The sequence below is a fragment of the Ahaetulla prasina genome, chromosome 3, assembly GCF_028640845.1.
Source record: "Ahaetulla prasina isolate Xishuangbanna chromosome 3, ASM2864084v1, whole genome shotgun sequence".
Lineage (NCBI taxonomy): Eukaryota > Metazoa > Chordata > Lepidosauria > Squamata > Colubridae > Ahaetulla > Ahaetulla prasina.
The window spans coordinates 158184044-158211078 of NC_080541.1; the positions used below are offsets into that span (position 1 = coordinate 158184044).

The following is a 27035-nucleotide window of genomic DNA, read 5'->3' on the forward strand; positions in this document are numbered from 1 at the left end:
GTTTTCTCTGCATGGTGCCATGCTGCTCCTGTGAAACAGCCTCCTCCCTGAGATCCTCAACCTCCTGGCCTTCCAGAAGACTGTGAAAACTTGACTTTTCTTCCAGGTCCTGGATCAGAATATTAAATAAGCCCCAAACAGGAACATTTGTGTAGCTGGGTATACTATATGGTGCCTTGTATACTTTATTCTGGTTTTATTAAATTGTTTTTAATATACATTTGTTAGCCTCCCAGATTTCATATGAAAATTGACAGCTAAATAATTTTTTAAAAAATAAACAAAGAAACCAGCAAGCCTAGATTTAAGCTGCTCTCTTGGTGGATCTGAATAAGTTAGTAGGAATCAATATATGACCCAATAATACTGTATAACACACTAACACAAGTAGGAGAACCATGATTATTGTGCTCACTACTATACCTGCAATATATTGAAACTTACTCTATTACTACAGGAAGCTTCTACTTGCATATATTATGGGATAGCTAGCTTTAATAGCTTTATCTGAGTGTTTATATGAACATCAATAGGAGCTTGTGATGGACCACTTGATTTAATGCAGAGAAGATAGAGACATATTAAATGAGGCTAGGGCACATCTCTGCATATTTTTTACCAGTACTAATTATAGACATTCTCCTGTTTGTCATGGCCGTGAGGCCCAGAAGGCCAGTATGGTTGCATCTGATTGCTGACATCCAATTAGCACCACCCAGAGAGCATGTGCAGTTTAAGGGACGCTACAGATGTGGGCGACTTTATATATAATTACATGGATTATGTGCATATGTTTATTTCTCTTTGTCATGTTCTCATCATATCTTAAATATAAAAATAAATAGTATTAAGACATTATATTCAGGCATAATAGCAAAAGAAGGCAATTGTGTGCCAAGTAAACCTGCAATTTGTTCTAAATTTTGAAATCATTATACACATTGTAAGTAAAAAAAACAAAAAGTTAATAATCCTGTTGGGTCTAGTTGGGTGTAGTTCAGTGGTGGGTTTAAAATTTTTTTACTACCGGTTCTGTGGGTATAGCTTGGTGGGTGTGACATGGCTTGGTGGGGCATGGTTTGGCGGGTGTGGCAGAGGAAGGATACTGTAAAATTTCCATTCCCACCCCAATCCAAAGGAAGGTTACTGCAAAATCCCCATTTCCTCCCGATCAGCTGGGACTTGGGAGGCAGAGAATAGATGGGGGAGGGGTCAGTCAGAATTTTTACTACCGGTTCTCCGACTACTCAAAATTTCCGCTACCGGTTCTCCAGAACTGGTCAGAACCTGCTGAAACCCACCTCTGGTGCAGTTGGATCTACACCATGACAGCATCCAGTCTTCTATACAGACATGATGATTATTTTTATCATCTCCCTAGACAGCTGGCTTTCCATTTTTGTTTTCCTATCTTGGGAGAAGTGCTGGCATACATACAACAGTTTTAAGCTAAAATCAGAATGGAAATCTCATATTGATCTTAACATGTAATGAAATATACTATACCATTCTTAATACTCTGTGGATATAGGAACCTGAACAGCTATTGTCAGCCACTGCCACTACTACACAGCCTAGAAATGCAAGACATTTCTGTTTCTGCACAAAGCTTCAAGAGATAAATCCCATTTCATTCCCTGACAAAGGAGCTACTAGCCCTGGAATCTTTCCATGCAGCTAAACGTATTGCAAAGCTTTGAGCTTGCTACAGATTAATAGTCAAAGATGACAGGCTGTTGAAAGAAAAAAAAGGGCCTATAATACCATTTTGTTTATTATTTATCTCAACCAGTGAATTTGTTCGAAGCAAAATTCTTTCTCCTAGCCACATGCAAGTAGATATAAGTTTGAGTTTAATATCAAATATCAATAGTAGATGTATACAGTTATAATTTAAAATATTGTGAGCTTTCCTATGGCGCTTCTGCTGAGTTCATCTCCATACATGAAACAAAAATGTACACAAAATTTTTATTCCAATGTCACAGCAAAGGCGGTAGTTCTAATAATCCTGTACATGCCTGACAAAATGTATATACATTTGTATAAATATAATACAAAATGCAGGCCACAACTGGTCTATTTAGTTTATATATGATGGCAGACCTAAGTGAGCTAAGGAGTAGCTATAAAAGTGAATTTCTTTGTTCTTTGTTCAGAAAAGTCTAGTCTGAGGTTTTGGATGTCTTCCTGAATGAATTATTCATCTCCAATTTCTCCCATCCCATCCCATCCCATCCCATCCCACCCCATCCCATCCCATCCCATCCAAAAAAGTACAGGTAGGCCTCAACTTACGACCATAATTGATTTATGTTACTAAGTGAGAAATTTGTTAAGTTTGCTGCATTTTATGACTTTTCTTGCTACATTTGTTAAGTGAATCACTGCAGTTGTTAAATTAGTATCTTTAATTTAATGATACTAATCTAATTAGTGGTCATTAAGTGAATCTGATTTCCCCATTGACTTTGCTTGTCAGAAAGTGATCACAAGATCACCTGGGACTCTGCAACCGTCATAAATGTGAGTTAGTTGTCAAGCATCCAAATGTAAATCACATGACTCTGGGGATACTGAAATGGTCGTAAGTGTGAAAAATGGACGTAAGTCACTTTTTTCAATGCTGTTGTAACTTCGCACAGTCACTAAGACTGTTGTAAGTTGAGGACTACCTGTATTTTCTCAGATACTGCTGGGAACTTCTAGTTTTATCAACTTTCTTCTGCCAGTATGAGTAACTCTTTGATTGTGAAGAGCATTTTATTCTTTTAATTATGTTTGTTTGATCTTCGTTAATTCAAGAGGAGGTGGCCTGAAGGGGGGAAGCATTTTTAATTTTGGAAAAATGTACTTTTTGAAAGGGAAAAATCTTATTTTTCAAAAATTTAAAAAGAGTATTAGTAAAACATAAAATCAAAACTTTTGTTCCTTTGCAAAGAGTACATTTTGGTTCCCTTACATATCAGATTCAATAAATGTCTGCAATACAAAGCAGGTTGGTAGGCTGCTCTAATAATAATCACCTGCGCTCCCACTGAGTTAATAAATCAGGATGGATGAATTAATTACTTCCAAAATTATCTCAAGCATGAGAGACAGTTGATGTCTTTCAAATTAGGAATTAATTATTACAATTAAACTCAAAAGTTGCAGGCGGTTTTAAGAAATGAGCTGGGGAAGATTACTTCCAAGTCAGTGGGCTACTTCATCTCCCCTGATATAATTGGCAGAGCCTGCCATCAAGAAAGGATAAGAGACATCAAAAGTATTTATAAAACTATTAAACAACAAGCATAAGACTTCTCCATCAAAGGCTAAGGGATAAGCTTGGTCTGCTTCAAGTAGTTTAAAGGGATCAATTATCTCCCGATGCTGAGTGAGTTACATCTCAATAGGAGATAAACAGATTTTTTTTAAAAATTCTCCAACCTTTATACATTCTTCCTACAAGTTGTTGGCTTTCTATTGCTCTACCTGCCTTCTGTTCCTAGTTACCTGCATTCAGAGACATGTAGTGAGAATGGCAACAGACTATTTATATCACATTTTCTCCCTGCTGGTTTCTCCCATGCTTTTTGGTAAAGGAATCATGACTATGAAACAAAATACAATTAGGCAGAACTGTTATTCTGACCAAATGCCCTGAAGGTCAATAGGGCAGAGCTGAGGAGAGATACCTAAGTATATTTTTACTCTTTTTCCATTTCTAAAGAGTTTCTCTTGTGTGGAATGAGAGAGAATACAATAAGACAATAAGTTTGTTGGTCGTCTCAGTGCTACTCAAGTCACTACACTTCTTTCCACCTTTGATGCAAATAATCATAAAAAGTGGTGGAAAAAGAGGATGCCATGTTGGAATTTTTCTAACAATGCTAAACCAAAGTTTAGTATCAGAGGGAATGGAAATAATCAATCCTATGTATTTTGTCCATGGGACTATAGGACTATGGATTACATAATATTCAGTTCTTCATTTTGGAATTCTTAAAACTGACATATTCACCAAAAAATGCCAGAACATGATATTTATTTCATTTTAAGGAAAAATTGGAATACGGAGAGTTGGTATTCCCCATTTTTTTGTAGGAGATGACCAGACTGAGCCTGAGGGGAATGGGGGGTCATACATGTCATTAATCATGAATCCCTGCACACCCGCAAGAGACCTAAGTACATTCACCTTGAATGCCTTCTTATTCCTGCTCATTTTCCTTGACTGTTAGTAGTTCAGATTTTTGTACAGAGCTTAAGCTTGCAGTAAATCTTTATACTCATTTGAACTGCCTGAATCTCCTGATTCCCCTGGGGCTTGACATTTTTTAACTTCACCTGAATGTGCATTTTCAGTACTCTTTTGTTCAGGCCACTGTTGTCAAATTGTCCTGAACACAACATTGGTCAGTTTTGAAAGCATTATAGGTTCAGTTATGAAAGTCCTTCAATCTTCGGATGAAAGCTTCAGCATTTGACTGTTGAAAATATTGCCATCATGCATACATATATTTCAGAATTATGTTTAATGATTTCAGTATCAGCAACGGCAATGTACCTGTTTAAGTCACGGTGTATAATTGGCTGGGTAAGATTGTGAAGATACTCCATACCTTTAGCAACATCTACTGCAATGATTAATTTGGACTGCAAGTCAAGGTTTCTGCAATGAAAAAAAAAAAAAAGACTTGCCTTCATCAAATTAGAGACAGGTGAAATGAATTTGTCAGATCTCCTGATTAGTAACTAAATTGATAACTAGTATTTGTCATAAGCAAATCAATTTGTCTCTCCAAGCAATTTAAAATGAGAAATTATCTCTAATTTGCAATAGGTTTGTTCTTAATTAGAACTTAGATAAGTTATTCATTTACCTACTATTCTATCTCCTCTTCTAATATCTTCCAATGATAGATTTGATAGTCCAATAATCTTTAGAAAAACATGGTGGAAAAGACAAGATAGAACATATCTCATGATGCGATTGAACATTCATTACTACTAGGATGTCAAAATGATGGCAGGTGTATTGTTAAAAGGATGCAATTATGTAATTTGTGCCAGTCAAGGCACAGTGTCTGATGCAAGGATGTAAGTAGCATCATTTGTGAAATATCATGATCTCATTATTTGCCCACCTTGCTACTTGTTACAATTCATGTTGTTCCTGGAATTTATGCTCGTGCCTTACTAATCTCATGGTAAATGGAAGCTCCCCTGAGGCAGGCGTAAAAGGAATAGATTTGTTATTTTCATGGAGGAAGCCTAAACCCAATCGTTATGCATAATCCTTTCCTGTATTTGTCAGTGTATTGCAAATTGTAATGTTTCCGAGACAGAGAGCAAAATCAGACGACAAACATATCTATTAATCAATATGGAGAGAATAGATGGGCAAATGTAGAAATATGTTTGCTTAAGATTCTTTATGCTGCAGCTAGTGTTTCCTACATAACAGTCATAAATAACTTTTGCTGACTACTTTCAGTCGTATTTTCAAAATACTGTTCGTGTATTTGTAACCAATTATATTTAAAACCTGGAATGGAGAAATTGATCAAATCAGGAAGGGAGATGTTTGCTTATTTGTTCATTTGTTCATTTAGGATTTTCTTTTTTAGATTTTTTAAAAAATCTACAGTATGAAGCCTTGAAACATAATGAATGAATCAACTCAACCAGCCACTCAAATGGAGAATGTGGCCTATGGATAATAATGATGGTAATGGCATTAAGCGAAATTTCAACATAGCAATCCCTAGGAGAGCAAGGGACAAAACACTTTCATGCAATATTGCAACACAAATAAAAGAAAATGGAGCTCGTGTCATGATGTCAAGATGGACATCGTGATTAAGGAGAAATTTTATGAAGAACAATTAATGAGTGGAGTGACTTGCCTCCAGAAGTTGTGGGTGCTCCAAGGCTGGAGGTTTTTAAGAAGAGATTGGACAACCATTTGTTTGAAACTGTATAGGGCGGTGATGGCTAACTTTTTGCCATCGCGTGCCAGGAGTGTGGGTGGGTGGGTGGGTGGGTGGGTTGCGTGCACATGTGCCCACATCCATAATTCTATGAACACCGCTCCCATGCATGCACACATGATCCACCCTTGCTCCCACATCGCTCTTGGTACGTGATGGCCTGGTAGGCCCGTTTTTCTCTCTCACCAGGCTCCAGAGCCTTTCTAGGGAGAAAACAGCCTTCCCCACCCCCCTCGGAGGCCCTCCGGAGGCTGGAAACAGCCCGTTTGCCAACTTCCAGTCCGACCCCAGACTCCTCCCAGACTCACCCCAGACATAGCCCCTAGAAAGGCTATGGCGCCTGGGGAGACAGAAAAACGGGCCTTCCCCACCCCCTCTCAGGCCCTCTGGAGGCAGGAAACAGCTTGTTTCCTTACTTCTGATGGGCCCAGAAGGCCCCAAAATAAGCTGGCCGGTGCACGCATGCAGGCTGGAACTGAGCTCGCGTGCCCACCAATATGGCTACGCGTGCCACCTGTGCCATAGGTTCGCCATCCTGTGTATAGTGTTTCCTGCTTGAGCAGGAGATTGGACTAGAAGAGCTCCAAGATCTATCCCAACTCTGTTATTCTGACACCATATTAATTTTGCTGTGATAAGGAAAGGAGGATGCTTTAGCAATATCTCATACTTATAATTATGTCTATAGAAAGTGAGTTGACTTATGCCAAGAAGTCTCCTGAATCAACACCTGCCAGAATGAAATTTCGGCATGGACTGTTTTTCCAACTGGTTATGTCCATTGATGAATTTGAGTCAATACAGTTGAGAAAAGTTCAATTTCCCCCCACAAAGCTAATTGTCATAGTCTCCGCATGGGAATGTGCATGAAATAATCTGTGACTAAAAGAAAAAGAAAAATTCTACATCAGGCAAATGATCACTACCGTTTATTAAACCTGCTCACTGGATCTTTAGTAACAGGCAACTGCTTTTGTGCACCTTGACTTGTCTTGGAAGAATATATAAGTAAGGTATATACTTCATCTCTATAAATATTCTTGGAATCAGAAAGATATTACCAGGAATTCTTAGGTTTTGGTAATCATTTAGAGGCAACTTGAAACCATAGCTCAGGTTTGAAGCAGACATTTTTGCTGGCTCTATGGCTTCCTGAACCCTGCTTGACAGTGTCACTGCTTCTAAGGAACGTCACCCTGTCTGTTTTATAGCTCTCTGTTGTAACATGCAAACATGCAACCTCCTCATGCTCTTGACTTACTTTACTTTCCAAACTGCTACTTCTGCCTATATTTTTGCATTGCACATTTTAATTTTCTCTCACTTTTTTCATACCAGTGTAACTTATCACCCCTTTTCCCCTCCTTCTGCAGGTCTTTCTCCATTGCCTCATCCCTTCTCTTCTTTCCTTTTCCACTAGATCACTAAGGACCTCAGTGTACTTTGATCATAGATAGCTAAATATACATAGGGTCATTGCGGGCTTTGGGCAAGTTCATGGAACCCATGCAAGAAGCTCTCCTTGAGTGCTGACCTCTGGCCAATCCACTTTGCCTTAATTAATATGGTTGCGAGTAGCTACTTACTTGATGTAGGTCAACTTACCTTTTTTGCTCATGCAACAGTGAAAAGAGAGATCCTCCAGATATATATTGAGTGACTATGGCAAACTGACTTGGATCATCCAAACAAGCACCAACAAATTGGATAACACAAGGATGATTGAGTTGGCACAGAATGGAAACTTCACGGCAAAACATATCGACATCTGATTTAGAGCAATACGTATTGGCTCGGTAGCTGATAAAGAAAAAAAGGATATATATTTTATGTGTGTGTGTGTATATATATATATATATATATATATATATATATATTATATATATATATATAATAGCTTTAAGGGTGCAACTTTAAAATCGTAATTTATTAATAAAATAACTGAATAGAAAATACTATTAATGTTACCGTTTGATTGCAACTATTTTATTTCTGCACCTTCCTTTGTACACCTTTCCAAATGATCCTGCAACAAATTAAGAACAGAGTGATAAGTATATGTGTGCGGATGCTAAAATGAACATATTTTCCAGCTGCCTTTACCTGAGCCAATAATTTCATGGAACTCTATTTCTGAGAGCTGGAGGTGAAAATGGGATGGCAAACCAGCACGAAGTAGGAGAACATCTGCCTTTTCTGAAAAGCAAAAATGCATACTAAAAGCCTTGAATTTAGCAGCAAATAAATAAATTACATAGTACAAAACAATTTTTCACACTATGAAACAAATAAATAAATTGCCATCTTTCAAATTATACATTGGTTTAGCTAGTATCTCAGCTCCTCTTTGTCTTAGTATCTTACAAAGAGTCCACATAATAAACAAATTTTCAACATCCTATCCGTCTTAGAGCTTTTGGGGTTTAGAAGCTTATCACTAAAAGAACAGTGCTCCACTTTGCATGCATACTCTATCTGCATCATGTAATGGCTGCAGAAAATCCTTTATACAAGGACTTAGTTCCTTTTCTGTCTAACCGAAGCTTATGAAGCTATTTCTATTGCCATTACCATCTACTGTTGAGTGACTCCTGGAATTGGATTCGATACACAACTTAATTTGCAGATTAACTTATTATTCCACGTGCTCTGCTATAAGAGGTCCACCCAAACATTTCTCAAAGAAACATTTGAACATGTCTCTTGATCAGATGGGCAGAATAAAACTCTTATAGAACTCAAAGCTTTTATTTGGAAAGAAAATTAAGAAAGGACATGAATCAAGAGAATGATTGACTTGTTTTAGCTTTACACACATAATTTTAAAGATTCTTTTAAAATTAAGGCACAAATTAAATCAAATGAAACTTAGACTTATGTTATTAACCTCACTAATTTTGGAATATATAAAAACAAATCTCAGTAAGAATGATGTCTCATAGGATGTATTGCAATAATGTCAGTGAATACTTCATGCTCTATGCACAGCTTTTCTCAATTACAGTTCTTACTGAATTTAAGCCAAACTTCCAACCATCCAAATCACCGAGACTGCTTTTTAAGGTATTCCCACATGGTATGTTTCCCCCAGTGTTCCTACAAAGAGGCCTGAGAATGTCCCAATGACAACAAGTTCGTGATGAGGCCATTTTGAGTTCCATGGCACAGCTGACAATTGCTTCCTCCACCTGACAATGCACAAAACACAAAAATCTACACCAGTTTGAGTCACAAGCCTGTGTCATCCTGAGTCCCCTCTATTCTATTGCACCAATATAACAAAAATAAAATCATTACTCCTCTCATTTAAAGAGAACAGATAGATGGTGGTGTAGTACAGGTAGTCCTTGACTAACAACAGTTCATTTAGTGACCATTCAAAGTTACAACAGCACTGAAAAAAGTGACTTACCAGGGATGGGATTGAAAAAAATTAGCAACCAGTCTCTGCCCGGTTGCTGGGTAGGCATGGCCATGGGGGTATGGCCTACTTGGCCTACTGCACCATGTAAGAAGGGGGCATTTTTGCCTCCCAAGGCTCCGGAGGCTTTCCTCGAGCCTCCCCCAGGCTCCAGAGGCCCTCTGGAGACCGGAAAGAGGCCCTTTCTGGACTTCCAGTACTTCCGGTAGGCCTGTTTCTCACCCTCCCCAGGCTCCGGAGGCTTTCCTAGAGCCCCTGGGAGGGCGAAAACGTCCTCCACCAGGCTCCAGAGTGCTCCAGAGGCCAGAAAGGGGCTCATTTCTGGACTTCCGGGAGGCCTATTTTTCGCCTTCCCAGAGCCTCTGCGTGGGCCCAGCACTTACCTCGCTTCCAAAATGGGCCACGTGGAGACTCCTGGAAGGGGAGGGATGGTGTGGGAGAGGCCAGCCAGTCCTTGGAACTACTGGTTCAGTGAACCAGATGTAAAATTAGTATCCGGTTCGCCCAAACTGGCTGAATCCTGCTTACAACCTTTTTTCACTGTTACAACCTTTGCAGCATCCCCATGATCATGTAATCAAAATACAGATGCTTGGCAACTGGTTCATAGTTATGACCATTCCTGTGCCCCAGTCATGTGATCCCCTTTTGCAACCTTCTGACAAGCAAAATCAATGGAGAAGCCAGATTCACTTAACAACCGAGTCACTTAACAACTTACCAACTGCAGTGAGTCACTTGATAACTGAGGCACGAAACATCGACAAAACTCACTTCACAAATGTCTCACTTAACAACAGAATTTATGGGCTCAATTGTGGTCGTAAGTCAAGGACTACCTCTATAGGAAGGCAGCATGAGAAGTCAGGGGTTGGGAGAAACAGAATTTCATGCCAATGGAGAACTGCCTCTGTTCATTTGAAAGGTTCTCTTTTGACACTCATTCCTTTAGCTCAGCAGGAGAACTTCAGTTAAATCTTCTGTCCAGGATTGATAATGGCATGTGAGCATAAAGCTTCACAATTAACTTGGACAGAGTGGAAATGTTTTATAAGTAGTGGCTGTTAAGGAGCTATGTTAAACCCTGATCATTGCACAATACACAATACTCTTAAACATTAGCTGCTAAGTATAGCCTATCATAAAGCAGACTTTACAATTTGCTTTGACATTCTTATATATTCCATATCACTCCATATTATGATTTGCCTCGTCTATACTTTCCTCTCTCTTACTGAAATTAGTCCAGGAATTGAATTAGGCAAGACAATTTTATCTATAAGTGTGCAAAATGGTTTTAAATACAACTGTTTCAAGTGAGTTATATACAGAAGAAAACATACCTGTTTGGGATATTTAGATGGTGGTATTTTCTTTTGAGTTTAGACCCAAGTATGATTGATTTGCATATAAAGAATGTTAAGTATTTTGTTCTGTTTTAGATGATGTAATTGTTGTTTTCTTGCCTCTTATAACTGGGTTGTTATCTTCTGAATTCTCCTGCCTGGACTAGTGCAGCAGAAAAGGCTATCATAACTCTGGGGTTATTGGTTTAGCCTTTAAGTGGGATCTGGAGGCAGTTTTAGAGTGAATCAGCAGGAATTTAAAGAACAATTGTCACAGTGAGAGAACCATTCAGGATGTAACTGCCATTGAAGGGAAACTGAAGAATGAGTTATGAGCTAATATTTGTTTATTAGGCCACTTAACTCAAGACAAATCTGGGTGGCTTGCAACATTGCAAACAACAACAATACAAAACAACAACAACCCCAAAGGAACAGAAAAGAGATGTAAGATGTCTAGAACAGATGAACATTCAACTCAGTAGAGAAAATCCTATGATATGCCTGGGGGGAAAAGCCATGTTTTTATGACCTTTAGAATGAAGGCAGGGCAGAAGGCATCAATATCTTTGGGATAATGTTGTTCTGGAGAGCAGGCACAGTGACAGAGAAGCCCACTTCCTGGATGCCATCATAAAGGATTGTTTGACCATAGCATGCCAACTGTTCTGACCAAAGAGAAAGGGCAGAATTTATTGAAGATAGAAAATCCCTCAGATAAGCAGGCCTCTACCATGAAGGGTTTATAGGTGATAACCAGCACCTTGCATTGCACCTGGAAGCTATCTTATAAATCAAGAAGTCACATGGGTGTATTTCAGTACTACATAAACAAGGTGGCCAGGGCATGAGAGATTGTCTGGAGATGCTCTGGATTCAGGAATGGGCACAACCAGCTCACAGGATCAGGTGGTTGACTTGGGTCAAGATTCAGGCGAACCAGTAGTGGTGGTGGCGGGAGGCTCCGCCCACCCACCCGGATATCATAACGGATGCACAGAAGCGCTGCACGCCCACTCACAGTTCTGAACCGGTAGTGAAGGTAAGTGGAACCCACTCAAGATATACAACTGAGAACCAATTGCATATTCTGACTCAGCCTTCGCAAGCAATGAAAAACTGCTTACTCACGAGTAGAACAAACCCCATATTTTAAAACAGGGCAGGGACAGTCTGGATAAACAAACCAGAGATAATTAGTCACAAATGAAAGTCTTTTCCCCTTCTGAAACTGGGCAAGAACAGTCTCTGTTCACACAAGAACTCAAGATAAGAAGTCCTTTCAATGATTAAGCCAAGTAGAAGCAGACCCTGTTCACACCAGCTGAGACAAATTCACTCCCTGTTATTTCCCAGCTGGGAGACTTAGTTGGCACCTCAAATACAGAGCAATTAGTCCTGAAAAACCTGATTCTGGCAAAGGAATCCAACTTGATGGATGTACACAGGAACACGAACAGTTGTCTGCAACAACAGGCCACTCTCAAACCCCTACTATTTATTTCCCAACCCCAGGGAGGGGATGGCTAGTGTCTTCTTTTCCCTGAGAGCTGGCTTATTGCCTTCTGTTGCTCTCCTCTCTATGCATATGCACATCTGGGATGGGCCCCGTCTATTCCTCCCCTTCACTCAGTTCAGGCCCCAAAGACAGCTGCCTCTCCAGCTGGGGGTAGCTCTGCATCTTCCTCTGATTCTGCTTCATCATCAGAGCCTTCCAAAGGCTCCAAAGCTGGTCCAGGCTCCCCCTCAACCTCCTCCTTGTCTGACTCTGCTGCTAGCTCTGCTGGCCAGCCGATGGGCCACAACACTGCACACTGATGATACCTTACTCCAACCCAAAAGGTGATCCTACCAAATACTTTCCTGTTATGTTAAATTATGGGGTAAGGGCGTGGCAACGCAACAATCCTTGTGATACTCTGCACATCAGGAGGTTGGGCTAAATCTCTCCACCATTAACAACAGTTGGAACTTCCCATAGATAAAGGAAAACCATCCCAGCACATTATGTTCCATTCCTAACCCTCATAGGTAATCTATTCTGTTTAAATTTAATATTTTATTTTATTCAATGGAGAGGATGATAGTTTAATTAGACAGAGAGAGGATGAAAGACCCGTGTCTTGCTTTTTTTGCTTTTGAAAGCCTCCTACTAATGTAAAAGAGCATCGTCATCTAAGTGCCTGTTAACCGCCCTGAGTCCCTCGGGAGATAGGGCGGTATACAAATATGATTAAATAAATAAATAATAAATAAATAAATCTCCTAAAAATCCACTGCCCCTTCAATAAGTCCTATTTTCTTATTTGGAGAAATAAGAAATTAATTCTTCCAATTATTATTATTTTTTTGTCTGTGTGGTAGTACTGCTAACAATGCTAGATACCCATTCACATGCCTTTAACAGAGACCTTTCCTTTTCTGCTTTTTTTTTTTTAAATTGCCTTTAGAGTTTCTCTCTTAGCCTTCTGCTCCAGTTTGTTTATCCATTTAATAATATTTATTCCCTGCCCTGATCAAGAAAGATTTGGGATGGGATATTGTAAAGTCACAGAGAAAACAAACAATATGACATAAGCCTTGTTATCCTCTGTCCCCAAAAAAAATATTCCATAGGCGCCTCAATATTATAACTATTCTAAGGGTCAAATGTCTATTTAAATAGTGCTCCCCTGGCTGTGCTTAGTCTGAAGGATGCCCACCGGAAGACCTGATTGATCATTCCCCTACTTCTCGCCCTTTCCATCTGTGCAGAGTTAATTGTCATAAAAAGCTGTTTAGAGCAATTGTTTGGGGTATACCAATCTTGAAAACTGGACTGATTGTAGCCAGAAAAAAATGACTATTGTTGTGTATGCACATTACATTGTCTGGGTAACAAGCTGAAGCAAGAAAGAGGGTCAATTGACCGCTTCCACAGCAAACGAGAAATCGACCATTGTTCCTGAAATGCTCTTGTTTCTAACTGCTGCATGTAAGGCATTGGTGTTAATTGAAACTCTTTCTGAAAATTAGGTCTGGTTCCAACCTTAAAACTAAATGAAGGACTTTTGGCAATTCTGCACTGCTGCCTAAGCTGCTTTTCTGCCACACTGCTCCCACCTGTTTCTTAAGCCAACTTCAGAAATCTCAGCCTGGATTGAGTCGGTTGGCAACAGAGTCCAAGAGCTGATTGGCTATTCCTCTGCTTCTCACCTTCCCATCCATGCAAAGGAAGGCAAGTCTCACTGATCGACTCAACTCCCATGTAGACTGGAGCACCAATGCCTGCCTTTTCCCTTGAGAGATTATTCCTCCTCACTATTCCCTTGCTTTGCCTCTCCTTTCCAGGTATTTCCAGGTATTTACACACACTTCAGTCTTCCTTCCAAGATTATCAACTCTTTTTCCCTCTTTTTTCCCCTTTGTGATACAGGGAACAGATTGATATTTCATTCCTTACTGATAATTCAGCTTCATAGAAGTAATGTAGCAATGGAGAGAGAGAGGGAGAGAGAGAGAGAGAAAATAAATAAGGGGAGGAAAGAGTGAGAGGATAGGAAAGGAAGATAGAATGTTTCATTCAGCCTGGGCAGATATGAAAAGAAAGCCCACTGGAAGATGTAAGGGTTAAATGGAGCATGAGGATTTAAGGGTGAGAATAGTTTTATTAAAGGACCATTGCTAAAACAACTTCAAGATTATATGTTTTAAAAATAACTTCTTAATGAGTTGCCTGGAATGTAATACTTCATGCCAGGATCAGCTCTGGAATAGTTTCTTGATCTGGAAGGGTTGCATCTTGTATGAGAGATCAGAAACACAGAGTTTAATTAAGGCACATTATTAAGCTACAGGTAGCTCTCAACTTACAATCATTCATTTAGTGACTGCTCAATGTTATGATGGTGCTAAAAAAGGGACTTACATTTAAAACTGTCACAGCATCCCCACGGGTCATGTGATTGTGACGTGGGTGTTGGCAACCACCTCACATTTACAATAGTTGCACAGTCCCAGAGTTAGCATCATCATCATTTGTGACCTTCCCAGCTGGCTTCCAAGAAGCAAAGCAATGGGGAAGTTGGCGGGGAAAGCTGCAAATTGTGATCACATGATCTCATGCTTAATGACTTGGCAAAAAAGGTCATAAAATCAGGTATGGCTGTGTAACGCATGTAATAGCACACACACCACTTAACAATAAATTTTCGAGTCCCAATTGTGGTCATAAGTCGAGGACTGCCTGTTGTGATATTTAATACTTAGAAAAGTAAAGTAGATAATGGGCCAGAACACACAGTGGTTGTTTGATTGGTTGGGGAATGCTGGCTCCTGCATGAAGTAATCTATGTTATGATTGGTTGCTGGATGTAAAGAGCTCGTTTCCTTTTTTCCCACCTTTTTCTTCTATATGCTTGGTTTGCTGTTCTGTGATTTATCTGATGATTTACCTCATGATGTAGTGCCTGACTATCTTGTTAGTCGTGTAGTGCCTGACTATCTTGTTTGGTGTATATATAGATGTGAAATTATTTATATAAAACTACAAGTATATGTCAACTTCTATGACTTCATTTGGACACCTGCTGCACAATTTCCTTACACTACCTATATTCTGAATTCAAGGCAGACAGGCTATTTACCGTATCTGAGCCACAAACATGCTCCTTAGGGGATCTCTTTGCTGCTATGTAGCAAGCATCCAAATTTTTGGTTTCCAAGACAGTTTTGAGTCTTCACTATTTCTTAAAGTTGTTTGAAGTTTTGTGTCAACACAACACAGAACAGCCAAATCTGAGTTTTTTCCTATCAAACCCTGACAAACTAAAATCCAACAAAACTCCTGGGTTGTACTGTTTTACTATAAGTTTGAAATAAAATACATTTTCCATTTTGGCCTCATCTCTGGTGTTACCAATTTTCAATATCGCTGAGCTTTAGTGCTTAGGTTTCCTGGCTTATTTCTGATAGCATTTTTGTATCTTAATAGCTTCCTTACAGGGGGAAAAATTGTAGGAAAAAATGGCAGCTGTATTTTCCCCCCTAGTATGGAGCTGTAGCCAAGACTCTGCCTGTTAAATTTCTTGCAAGCTCTCAAATGCAGGGAAGATTTGAATGAAAAAGCTGGCAAGCCTCACTTGAGGAACAGATTGTGTAGATAGTATCCTATCCAAGATAAAAAGGCTCAGGAATTCTCTCACTGATTTAAGTGTGCCTGTGGATATGTTGAGAAGATGAATCTAACCTACCTTAGCCTTAATAAAACTTCAGCATGAGAAAAAAAAGCTATAAAGATTAATAAGCCAGTTTCTCAAACATTTACCTACCTACAATAAAAATATTTTTGGTAAGATATTAAAAATAAAATTCTTAGTAATCAACATACCTTTAGTCATACTTTTAATCTTCCCTAGAGGAGAAGGAACTGACACGTATGATCCATCTGAAATTTTAAAAAGGAAAGTAAACCTTACAAGTCTTAACAAAACGTGTATAATATTTCAAATAATTTTCTTTTAACAAATTAAATCCTACTCATGCTTTGAAAATAAATGATGATGTCAGTCAAAAAATCTAAAGATATATGCAACCCAAAGATTTAGAATGTTCTACTAAAACAACTTTTAGTGCTATGTTCATGTTGATGTTACATATAAATATTTTAAGATTCGCTAAATGAACCCCAATTTATACCTTAGACAATCAAGATTGGGTTTTAATGATATTTAGATAATACAGATGATCCACTAACAAGATACAAAGGGCTGCTTTTAGCCATTTTACATAACAAACACCAGTTAGGGTACTGAAAAAAAGTTGATAGTACTCTTAAGTTTTTCTTAATTTTAATAAAAAGTAAATGATCCCAAGAAATAATCATGTGTAGTTTGAAGAAAAAAGGCATTCCAATATATTTGCCTGAATTATTTGATGTTTTACACCAGGGAAAGGAAACCTTCTAGACAGCATCAATGGGAGAAAAGTATTACATGCCTTGAACAGCTCCCTCACTCTGAGTACTGCAAAACAAAGTCTCACATCATACCACCAGTTTGAGAGATTTCAAGATTACAATCACTTTCTTGTATTTGTTAAGAACTGGAAAAATGAGAAATAACCATAGCAAGACGAAATTATTAAGAAAATAATGGAATGTGCAGAAATGAGTAAATTGACATTTGAAATTAGAGAACAGGAAGATAAGCAATATTATAAGATATGGGATTTATTTTATCAATGGCTAGAAGGGAAAATATGTTAAAAAGGATTGGAGTTTCTTATAAGGGAAAATTTACTGAATGATACAATAGATTTAAGATGATGGAATAAATGATATAATAAGATAAAATATGGATTTATAATAACTTACATGAAATGAGAGAGCAAAATACTATAGTTAATTAAAGGATCAACTGATTAAACATTTGGATATATATTGGATGATAAAATGTAAGATTAGATAAATCAATGATATACATATTTTGAAATTGCACTAAAGACTTGTAACCAGCCTACTGACACACTGTATTTGGATGGATGATGTTTTTATGTTTGTTTGTATTAAAAATAAAAAAAAATTCTAAAAAAAGAGATTACGATCAGTTTCAAATGTGAGGAAAAACAGTAATTTTTCTGGGTGGTATTTCATTAATTGGTTTATAAGAAAGAGCCTGACATTCCTAGGCACAACAGAGCCCCTATATTTAAAGTAGGATTTTATAAATCACACTTCTTGCTTGTAATCATTACTTACCAGACAGATTTACCTATCTATCTAATGGATTCAGAGACTGTGGAGGACATTCACTGGCTAATTTTCCCTATACTACACTTGGCTCTTTTAATTTATATATTTAATTTATTTATTATTTAGATTTTTATACCGCCCTTCTCCCGAAGGACTCAGCCAGATTTAAAACAATACAATATACAGATTAAAACAACAATTAAAATAACATATTTGCATGGAGTGTATAGAAATCACATTGGCTATATTAGTACTAAAAGGATCTGGAGGAGTTCAATTATAACTTCAAAGACATGGGCAGGTATTGACTGTGGAACAGACCATGAACTGTTCATGTGCAATCTCCAAATTAAGCTAAAGAAGATAAAGCCAGCCAGTCAAGTTCCACAATATGATCTTGAACATATATCCATCCATTTCAAGGAGAACATCAGGAATCTCTTTGAAGTTCTAAACTTTATTGATAGAGAAACAAAGAAATTGAACTTAAACAGGTTGTTGTTAAGGATGAAAGTGAAAAGAGATTGCCAAGAATGAAGAAAGACAAGAAAACTGGAATACTGGAATGTCAGAACAAACTGCAGAAATTGCCGAGAAAGTAAAAGAACATCTCAGAAAAGAACTTAACAGTTTCAGACAAGCAGCAGCATTATAACATGTCTGTAAAGACACCAAAGTTGGAAACAGAGATGGAAAAACTTTCAAAAGATCTCTAAACAGAGAAAAAAGTTCCAACTTCTAGCTGATATGCTGAAGGATAACAATGGACAGATAGTAACAAATTCAAAGAAGATCAAAGGAAGATGTCAATTTGAAACACTATATAGTACAGATGTCAACATCCAGGATACCTGAGAAGATATTCCTTACCTACAAGTACCTCTACAACTAAAAGATGAAGTTAAACTAGTACTCCTGTCATTACCAAGTTGGAAGGCTGCAGGAATTGATGGAATACTCACTGAAATATTACAAGCCACAGAAGAAGAATCAACCAAATTTCTAACCAGGCAAAGCTATTCTCCAAATCTGGAGAACAATACAGTAGCTGACTGATTGGAACAATATTAGAATTCTACATTCTAATACAAAAAAAGAGACTTAATAGAGCATGCAAACTATTGTGCAATATCTTTAACCTCACATATTAGCAAAATAATGGATGGAAAAAGAGATGCCAGATGTTTAAGATGGCTTTATAAAAGGCTGAGAAATCCAAGCCACCATTGCTGATGTTGTTTGTCTAAATGAGGAAGTCAAAGAATACAAAAAAGAAGTCAGTGTGTGCCTTGTCAATTATAGAAAAACCTTTGATTGTGTCAATCATGTCAAGCTAGGGAAAAATGGGAAGCCGAGAACCTCTGATTATCCTCATAGTAAATTTATATAGAGGTCAGGAAACTACAGCATGCACAGAATCTGGTGAACGAGAGTGGTTCTATGTTGGCAAATGAGGGCTACAAGGCTGCATATCCCCCTTCCCCTTTTTTACTCAATCTACAGTATATGCTGAATATGCTTCCTATTAAGGGAAGCTGGATTGGGAAAATATGATCATTTTTAAAATTGGAGGAAGAAACTTCAATAACCTGCACTATGCTGATGACTCTACCCTTAAAGAAAATGCAAAGGATCCGAAAGCCCTAGTATGAAAAGTCAGACTATGGAGAAAAAATGGGACTAAAATTAAACGTAAAGAATATCAAATGAATGACAATAGGAGTACAACCAGTCTTAGAATTCACAATTAAGCTATCAAAGTGTTGGATAGCTTCCGCCTTTTGTGATGTATCTATAACTACAAAGATCAGAATTGTACAGATCGCTGTATTCCATTGAATGCTATGAAATGAAGGTTGGACTTTAAAGAAGCAGGATAGGACATGAAGAATATTTCTATTCTAATATTCTAAGAATAGTAGAGACTTTGAACTTTGGTGTTGGAAAGGCTCCTGAGAATGGACAGCCATGAAACAACCCAATGGATCATTGAACAAATCAACCCAGAGTTCTCACTTGAGGCACAAATGACCAGGCTCAAATTATCCTGGATTGGACATATTGTGCAAAGGCCCAGCCCTCTGGGAAAGGCTCTAATGCTGGGAAAGATCAAAGGGAAGAGAAAAAATATATGACCAGATGCCAAGTGGATGAACTAGGTTACAGTGGCCAACAGTTGAAAGACTTGAAAAAACAAGGTACAGATAGATTGTTATGGAGGAACTCTATCTACAATTGAATGTGTCCAGAAATATTTAACAAGAAAAGTTCTCCACTCCTCTGAATACAACAAAATACCTTATGCCACCAGACTTGAAATCCTGGGTTTAGAAAACTTAGAACTCCGCCGCCTCTGACAGGACCTGTGTTTAACTCATAGAATCATCTATTGCAATGTCCTTCCTGTTGAAGACTACTTCAGCTTCAATCACAACAATACAAGAGCAAACAATAGATTTAAACTTAATAGTAACCACTCCAATCTTGATTGCAGAAAATATGACTTCAGTAACAGAGTTGTTAATGCTTGGAATACACTACCTGACTCTATAGTCTCTTCTCAAAGTCCCCAAAGCTTTAACTAAAAACTGTCTACTATTGACCTCACCCCTTTCCTAAGAGGTCTATAAGGGGTGTGCATAAGAGCACAAACGTGCGTACCGTTCCTGTCCTACTGTTTCCTTTCATTATATCCAATTAATATAGTTATTACATGCTTATACTAATATATATACTTATATGTTGTATCGATACTTCATGCTTATGCTTATGTATGCTGTTATGACAAATAAATAAATAAATAAATAAATCTATATAGTCACTAGGAGTCAAAGTTGATATGGGCCAGGAGTGAAATACTACCGGATAAGACCAGATCGCGCGATCCGGTAGTGATTGCGGCTGGTAGCTTGGTGATCCGGTAGCAATGGCAGAGCGAAGCTCCACCCACCTGCCTGGGTGTCATTACTTCCTGGTTTTAACCAGGAAATAATGTGTTTTTTACCTTCTGTGAATGTGCAGAAGGTTTTGCGCTTGCGCAGGTCTGAGCATGCACGTGATGCGCACATGTGTGCACTCCTGAGCCGGGAAGGAAGGTAAGTAGATTTCACCCCTGATGAGGGCATATAATCAATCAATAAATCATATCATTCTTGAAAACAAACTTCAAAGAATAGGCTGAAGCCAGCAGTCATTACATGCAATATCCTTCAATTTTTTGACAAACATAACAGAAAAAAAATCAGTCACAAAATGGATTCTCTCTCTACCCTTAAACTTGGATGTAATGTGTTGTTGTTAGTTGTGAAGTTGTGTCCAACCCATCGCGACCCCATGGACATCATTCCTCCAGGCCTTCCTGTCCTCTACCTATCCCAGAGTCCATTTAAGCTCACACTGACTGCTTCAGAGACTCCATCCAGCCACCTCATTTTCTATCGTCCCCTTCTTCTTTTGCCCTCAATCGTTCCCAATATTAGGCTCTTCTCCAGTAAGTCCTTCCTTCTCATTAGGTGGCCAAAGTATTTGGAATGGCATTTTTTTTCTTACAGTTAACCTTGATTCAATGTTACTCAAGTTTATTGCCTCTTTTATATAGACTATAATATATAATGTTAATGGGACATGGTCAGACCTACTAGATCAGGGGTGTCAAACTCACGGCATCACATTATAGTCATGTGACATATCATGAGTTTCCCCCCCTTCGTTAAACCGGGGGTGGGAGTGGCCGGCATATGACACATCCAACTCACAGGCCACAAGTTTGACACCCCTGTAGTAGATTTATGATTAACCCCTGCTACATATAATTGACAATTTACATATAATTACTATAAGGGCATAATGCAATCAGAGCCTTCTCATCTTCCTTTGCTTATTGAAAGAGTGCATAGACCCCTAAGTACCTATAATTGCTGATTTTCTGTGTAGTCATTGTAGGAGGGAAGCCAAATCTTACATAGTATACCTGACGCTTATTTTTGTTTTACATCCTTTATAGTTTCCATTTTCAGAGGATTTCCTTACCTTATGAACTATTGACTATCCTATTTTTATTCACTTAGGCTCTCATTTCCTGAGCTTCTCTTATCTTCTCAGCCTACGGCCATTTGTAATGCCCCTGAATTTCCTCTCCTTCCTTGCTATAATCTTATATTTCTCTAGCCTTGCCTTTCTTTCTCAATGTCTTGCTTGTTCTCCAGGTGTATTAAAATAATCTCCTGCTAATGGCCTGATCTCATCCTTCTCTCTTACCTTATTATTCCATCTGGGCCCAATTTTGGCAATCATGAGGATATATCCGAAGACCCAAATCTTCCTTTTATGTATAGCACAAGGGTGTAATAATGTATTTTTTTTTGTTTGTTTGTTGTAAAAAAAGTAATTAAAAAAAAAATAAAAAAAAATTATTCCATCTGGGCCCTAAGAAACTGATTAGGTTCTGCCATCAGCAATGATGTCTGCTTATGCTATTAACTCTTCCTGCACTGTTTTGAGGCTGTTCACATTGTCTGGCCTTACAGCTATCTAGTTCTTTGGAACAAAGCAGCTCTTAAGGTTATTTTTAGCCATGCAAAGTGAATAGTTCAGCAACACCACACCTCCTCCAGGTAGAGAGTATTCATTACAAGGGGATTCATCCTGGGGTCTTTTGTAATGTTTCAAAAGGGTGACAATAGCATCGTGTCCTGAAAAATAGCAATCGCCATTAGAAGCAAGCAAGAACAACATAGAAGTACCACATTGCCAACAGAGAATCTGAGAAGGCAGTTCAAAAGTACATCATGAAATGTCGAACAATACTGTTGTTGAATAAAATTTAAAGAATTTAAAATTAAATTTAAAGGCACCATAAAACATCTTGTATTCTTGGATACATTACACATACCATGGCAATTATATAATCGATTCATAGTCACCCACAACAGTTCATTTAGTGGCCGTTCAAAGTTACAATGGCATTGAAAAAAGTGACTTATGAGTGTTTTTCACACTTACGACCATTGCAGCATCCCCATGATTACGTCACATGATCAAAATTAAGATGCTGGGCAACTGATTTATATTTATGATGGTTGCAGTGTCCCTGGGTCATGCTTTGCAATCTTCTGAGAAGCAAAGTCAATGGGAAAGCCAGATTCACTTAACAACTGTGTTACCAACTTAACAACTGCAGTGTTTCACTTAGCAACTGTGGCAAGAAAGGTCATAAAATGGGGCAAAACTCACTTAATAGCTTAACAACTCTCACTTAGCAACAGAAATATTGGACTCAATTGTTGTCGTAAGTAAAGGATTACCTGTAACTCTGAGAGAAAACATGCATACATACACAAACACACAGTTGTGCCCCCATTCAAAACCAGCTTTAATCTCTTCTCACATTGTAAGGCGTTACATTCTTTTAGGATGTCTTCTTTATTGGATTTTTTTTTTAAAAAAAATAATGTTTTCTTTTTCCAAAAAAACGTAATATTTTGAATGTTTTAAATATTGTAACTTTTTTAACCTGACTGAATGTTGCTCAGAGAATATGTAAATGTGATAAACCAGTCAAGTGATAAAGAACTGGCAGTTCATAAAAAAAAGAGGTTATTTCTAATGCACTGGTATATTTATAAAGCTAAATAATTCTGGGGTAAAATGCATTTATAAGCAACTTGGAATTCACTCTGAATGACATGAGATTACAATCTCAAATTTATAACCCATAAAAATGTCACACTCAAGAATGGTTGTTGATGACTTCAGAGTGAATAGAAGCTTATGCGAATTTGGGCACATTTTCATGTCAAAATATATTTTGGCTCAGCGATGGATAAGCATGAAAGAAATAGCTTCCAGACCTCAACAATTTTCTAGATGAGTTTGGAGGGAAAAGAGAAGTAGAAATGAGGTGTTATCAGACCAGACCTGCAAAATGTGTAATATGCAGCTTTTTTGCAGGATTTCTGCAGGAAATCAAGGATAGCTCTCTATCTTTAAAAGAGGTGTCCGCTTCTGCCCTTTGCAGTAGAACCAAAGTTTCTTTCCACATAAAATCAATAGTAGTCCTTGACTTCATAATGAACTTCATGGATAACTGTATTGTAATGCTGTCTGTGAAACCTTGTTCAGTAATAATGGGGGGGGGAAGACTTTTAAAAAGTCTTTTCTATACTGTACAGGTAGATATTGCCTTTTCTGAACTCAGGCATACAATTATGGATTTTTGGATTTTTATTTTATAGGTGTTGAGAAAGGTCAAGATTGAATTGGCGTGGAATTCAAACTTTGGCTACCGGGTTAGCATTTCTGAGAACATAAATCCAATACTTGGTCTTCTGCATTCTCTTAGTGTCAGAAGTGGATGCACATGAACAGCCATTTTCAAAAGATTCCTATGTTGTTCTGCTTTTCTGATTTGTAACACCTTCTTTTAACTCACAAAGAGGAATACTTAAAGAACACTACCTTTTTCATAGGCCCACATCAAACAGGTTTGTTCATCTTTTTCACCGCTGGACCTACTGGAGTCAGAGGCTACTAAATTCATATCAGCTCCATTGTCCAGCAAAAATTGGACGAGGCGGATATGGCCATGATAGCAAGCAGAATGTAACCCTGAAAGACGAGGAGGAATGGGAGGAGGAGAAAAAAAAAGCATGGTTATAAGAAAAATGTTCATATCAGTATAAAGGGCTACAGAATAATAAAATGGATTTAAAGGGTATGAGAAAGAGTAGATTGTTTCAGTTGAGCTTGATTTCAGATGATTACGTAGATAGGTCCTGTTACCACCAGAGGTGGTATTCAGCAGGTTCTGACCAGTTCTGGAGAACCAATAGCAGAAATTTTAAGTAGTTCAGAGAACCAGCAAATACCACCTCTGACTGGCCCTGCACCCATCTATTCTCTGCCTCCCGAGTCCCAGATGATCGGGAGAAAATGGGTATTTTGCAGTATCCTTCCCTGGAGTGGGGAGGGAATGGAGATTTTACAGTATCCTTCCCCTGCCACGCGCACAAGCCACGCCCACCAAGCCATGCCACACCCACCAAGCCACACCCACAGAACCACTAGTAATTTTTTTTAATCCCACCACTGCCTACCACGATGTCTTTTTAACTTCCCAGCCTAGACTACTCGCCTGGAAAAGATAGTTTAAGCCTGGAATAGACTTCAGCATCACTGCATGTCAGGGAATATATGTCATTCAGAGACAATTGTTGCATTTATTGCATTCATAGTTCTCTGAACGTTAATTTTCTGGCCTAATTATTGGCTGGTCTATCACAGAATAGTTCTTCTAATTATTGTTTTGGATCATATACATTTTCTTTCCTTAGTTCTTGCACAGACACAGCACAAACTGACCCTTAGTAATTTACCTGTATGTCCGTCTCTACCCTGGTGATTGAGACTCATTACATTCTGATCAAGAAGAAACTTCACCAGTTCTATGTTCTTGCCATAGGTACATGCACTGAATGAATTAGAAGAATTTTTGAAAACAAAATCAAATCGGTTATTGAGGAATATTTAGTCAATAATGTATAAGAAACACAAATACCTAAGATTAGAAAAATTGTCTATCTATCTATCTATCTATCTATCTATCTATCTATCTATCTATCTATCTATCTATCTATCTATCTATCTCTATCATCTATCTAGCTATACACACACACATCTTCCTATATGATGGTTCACAAAATTTATATTAAAGAAACAAATCTTTACTCTCAAATGCCTCTGTTGAGCCATATATAGATAAAAAAAAATGACTGAAGGAAGCAATTCTTTGAAGAAAGAACTAACTTCATATTTTTGCATTGTTGTACCCATAGATCTCTATTGAATTTCATCACAGACCAGTAAATTCTAAGAAAGGTAATCGTGTAAAGTTTTTTTAAAAAATACAAATATTTTCAGAGCTTCTGTGTATATTGTTGATGCAATTCTAATATTGCTAAGTCCTCTTGCTTTTCATTTTCTTTGCACAGATTACTTCTGTTTTTATCTTTAAGTTCTGGGTGTTGTATTTGTGTTATTTCATAGTTTTATAGCTTTGGCCACCTAGAATTTTTCCTCACTAATGATACTTGGTACAAATATGAGACTCATCAGATGTGTTTTATAGCAGATGCATTTTGCAGCATGGAAAACAGTAAGTAAGACTTGCAAAAAGGAAAGTGTAGGATTGAGATCAGGTGAGTATTCTAGGAAAAGGAGATAAAATTGGGTTTACCAATCCTTTTCAGTAACATTTTGAGTAACCAATCAAATATTTGACAGACAGAATGATTCAGTAATTTTTTTGATTTGGAAAAAGAGGGGTGAAAAATCAAACATAAAACAGAATACCTATGAAAGGCAGTTTCACTAAATATATTTTCCTTAGTGAGACTTTCTGTTCCTGAAAGTTGGATTAACTCCTTTACAACTTCAAATTTTCCATTGTAGCAAGCCCTAGAAAGAGAGAAAATGATCAAGACACTGTTTTTAGAACAGTGGAAATTAGTGCACATTAAGGAGGGGGGAAAAAGGCCTGGATTTCTTGTTACTCACAAGTGTAGTGGCGTGTCTCCATAAATGTTAACCACATGGGATTGGACTTCAAAATTACTTTGGAGCAAGAACCTGACGATATCCTGATGTCCAAATCGAGAGCAGAAGTGGAGAGGAACATGGTCTTCATTATCTTGAGCATTCACTACCATTCAATCAAAGGAGGAAGAAAAAAATTAGTAGCTGTAATTAAAGCTTTATCATGGATGTGATGTATAGATCATGAAATTTCATTGGAATCTGACAGACTCAAGTGGTCTTCTATGCAATTTGCTCCCATAAGGCAGAAATACACATCTGCTAATTCCTCACATATTTTCATTCAATCCAGAGGAAAACTTGCCTAAAAATCAGCAAATAAAAGAACAAAATTTTTAACACTGTCCGAGAACAGTGAACTAAGCATAAGGTACAAACGAAAGCAAACACATATATGACCAAATTAAAAACATGAGCAATCTGTGCATGTAATTGAAGGAGTTCTGAATCAAGACAGTTGATTTAGAACAGTTAAGCAAAACTAATTTATCTGAGAGAGAATTTCCTCTTTGGGTAGAAAGCAGGGGTGCAATCCAGCAGATTCTGACAGGTTCTGGAGAACTGGTAGCGAAAATTTTGAGCCGTTCAGAGAACCAGCAAATACCACCTCTGGCTGGCCCCAGAATGGGGTGGGAATGGAGATTTTGCAGTATCCTTCCCCTGGAGTGGGGTGGGAATGGAGATTTTGCAGTATCCTTCTTGTGGAATAGGGTGGGAATGGAGATTTTGCAGTATCCTTCCCCTGGAGTGGGGTGGGAATGGAGATTTTGCAGTATCCTTCCCCTGGAGTGGGGTGGGAATGGAGATTTTGCAGTATCCTTCCCCTGCCACGCCCACCAAGCCACACCACATCATGCCCAACAATCCATGCTCACAGAAGCGGTAGTAAAAAAATTGGATTTCACCACCGGTAGAAAGGAAATATTATCTGACCCAAAACCGTGATAGGAAGTCCTCGCTGCAGAAGA

The 27035-nt window shown here is 38.1% G+C and overlaps 1 protein-coding gene across 3 annotated transcripts in view; it reads right to left on the bottom strand.

The window, feature by feature from the left end:
* Positions 1 to 27035, bottom strand: part of TNNI3K (TNNI3 interacting kinase) — a 242231-nt gene that overhangs the window by 145284 nt on the left and 69912 nt on the right. For all 3 annotated transcript variants that reach the window (XM_058176427.1, XM_058176428.1, XM_058176429.1), the window contains exons 8-17: positions 26029 to 26173; positions 25825 to 25929; positions 24849 to 24943; positions 23932 to 24081; positions 22080 to 22166; positions 16114 to 16170; positions 8082 to 8174; positions 7947 to 8004; positions 7584 to 7778; positions 4553 to 4657 (exon numbers count right to left, since the gene is read on the bottom strand). In XM_058176427.1, coding sequence (XP_058032410.1) covers positions 4553 to 4657; positions 7584 to 7778; positions 7947 to 8004; positions 8082 to 8174; positions 16114 to 16170; positions 22080 to 22166; positions 23932 to 24081; positions 24849 to 24943; positions 25825 to 25929; positions 26029 to 26173 — 1090 coding nt within the window. The remainder of the gene's footprint in view (positions 1 to 4552; positions 4658 to 7583; positions 7779 to 7946; positions 8005 to 8081; positions 8175 to 16113; positions 16171 to 22079; positions 22167 to 23931; positions 24082 to 24848; positions 24944 to 25824; positions 25930 to 26028; positions 26174 to 27035) is intronic.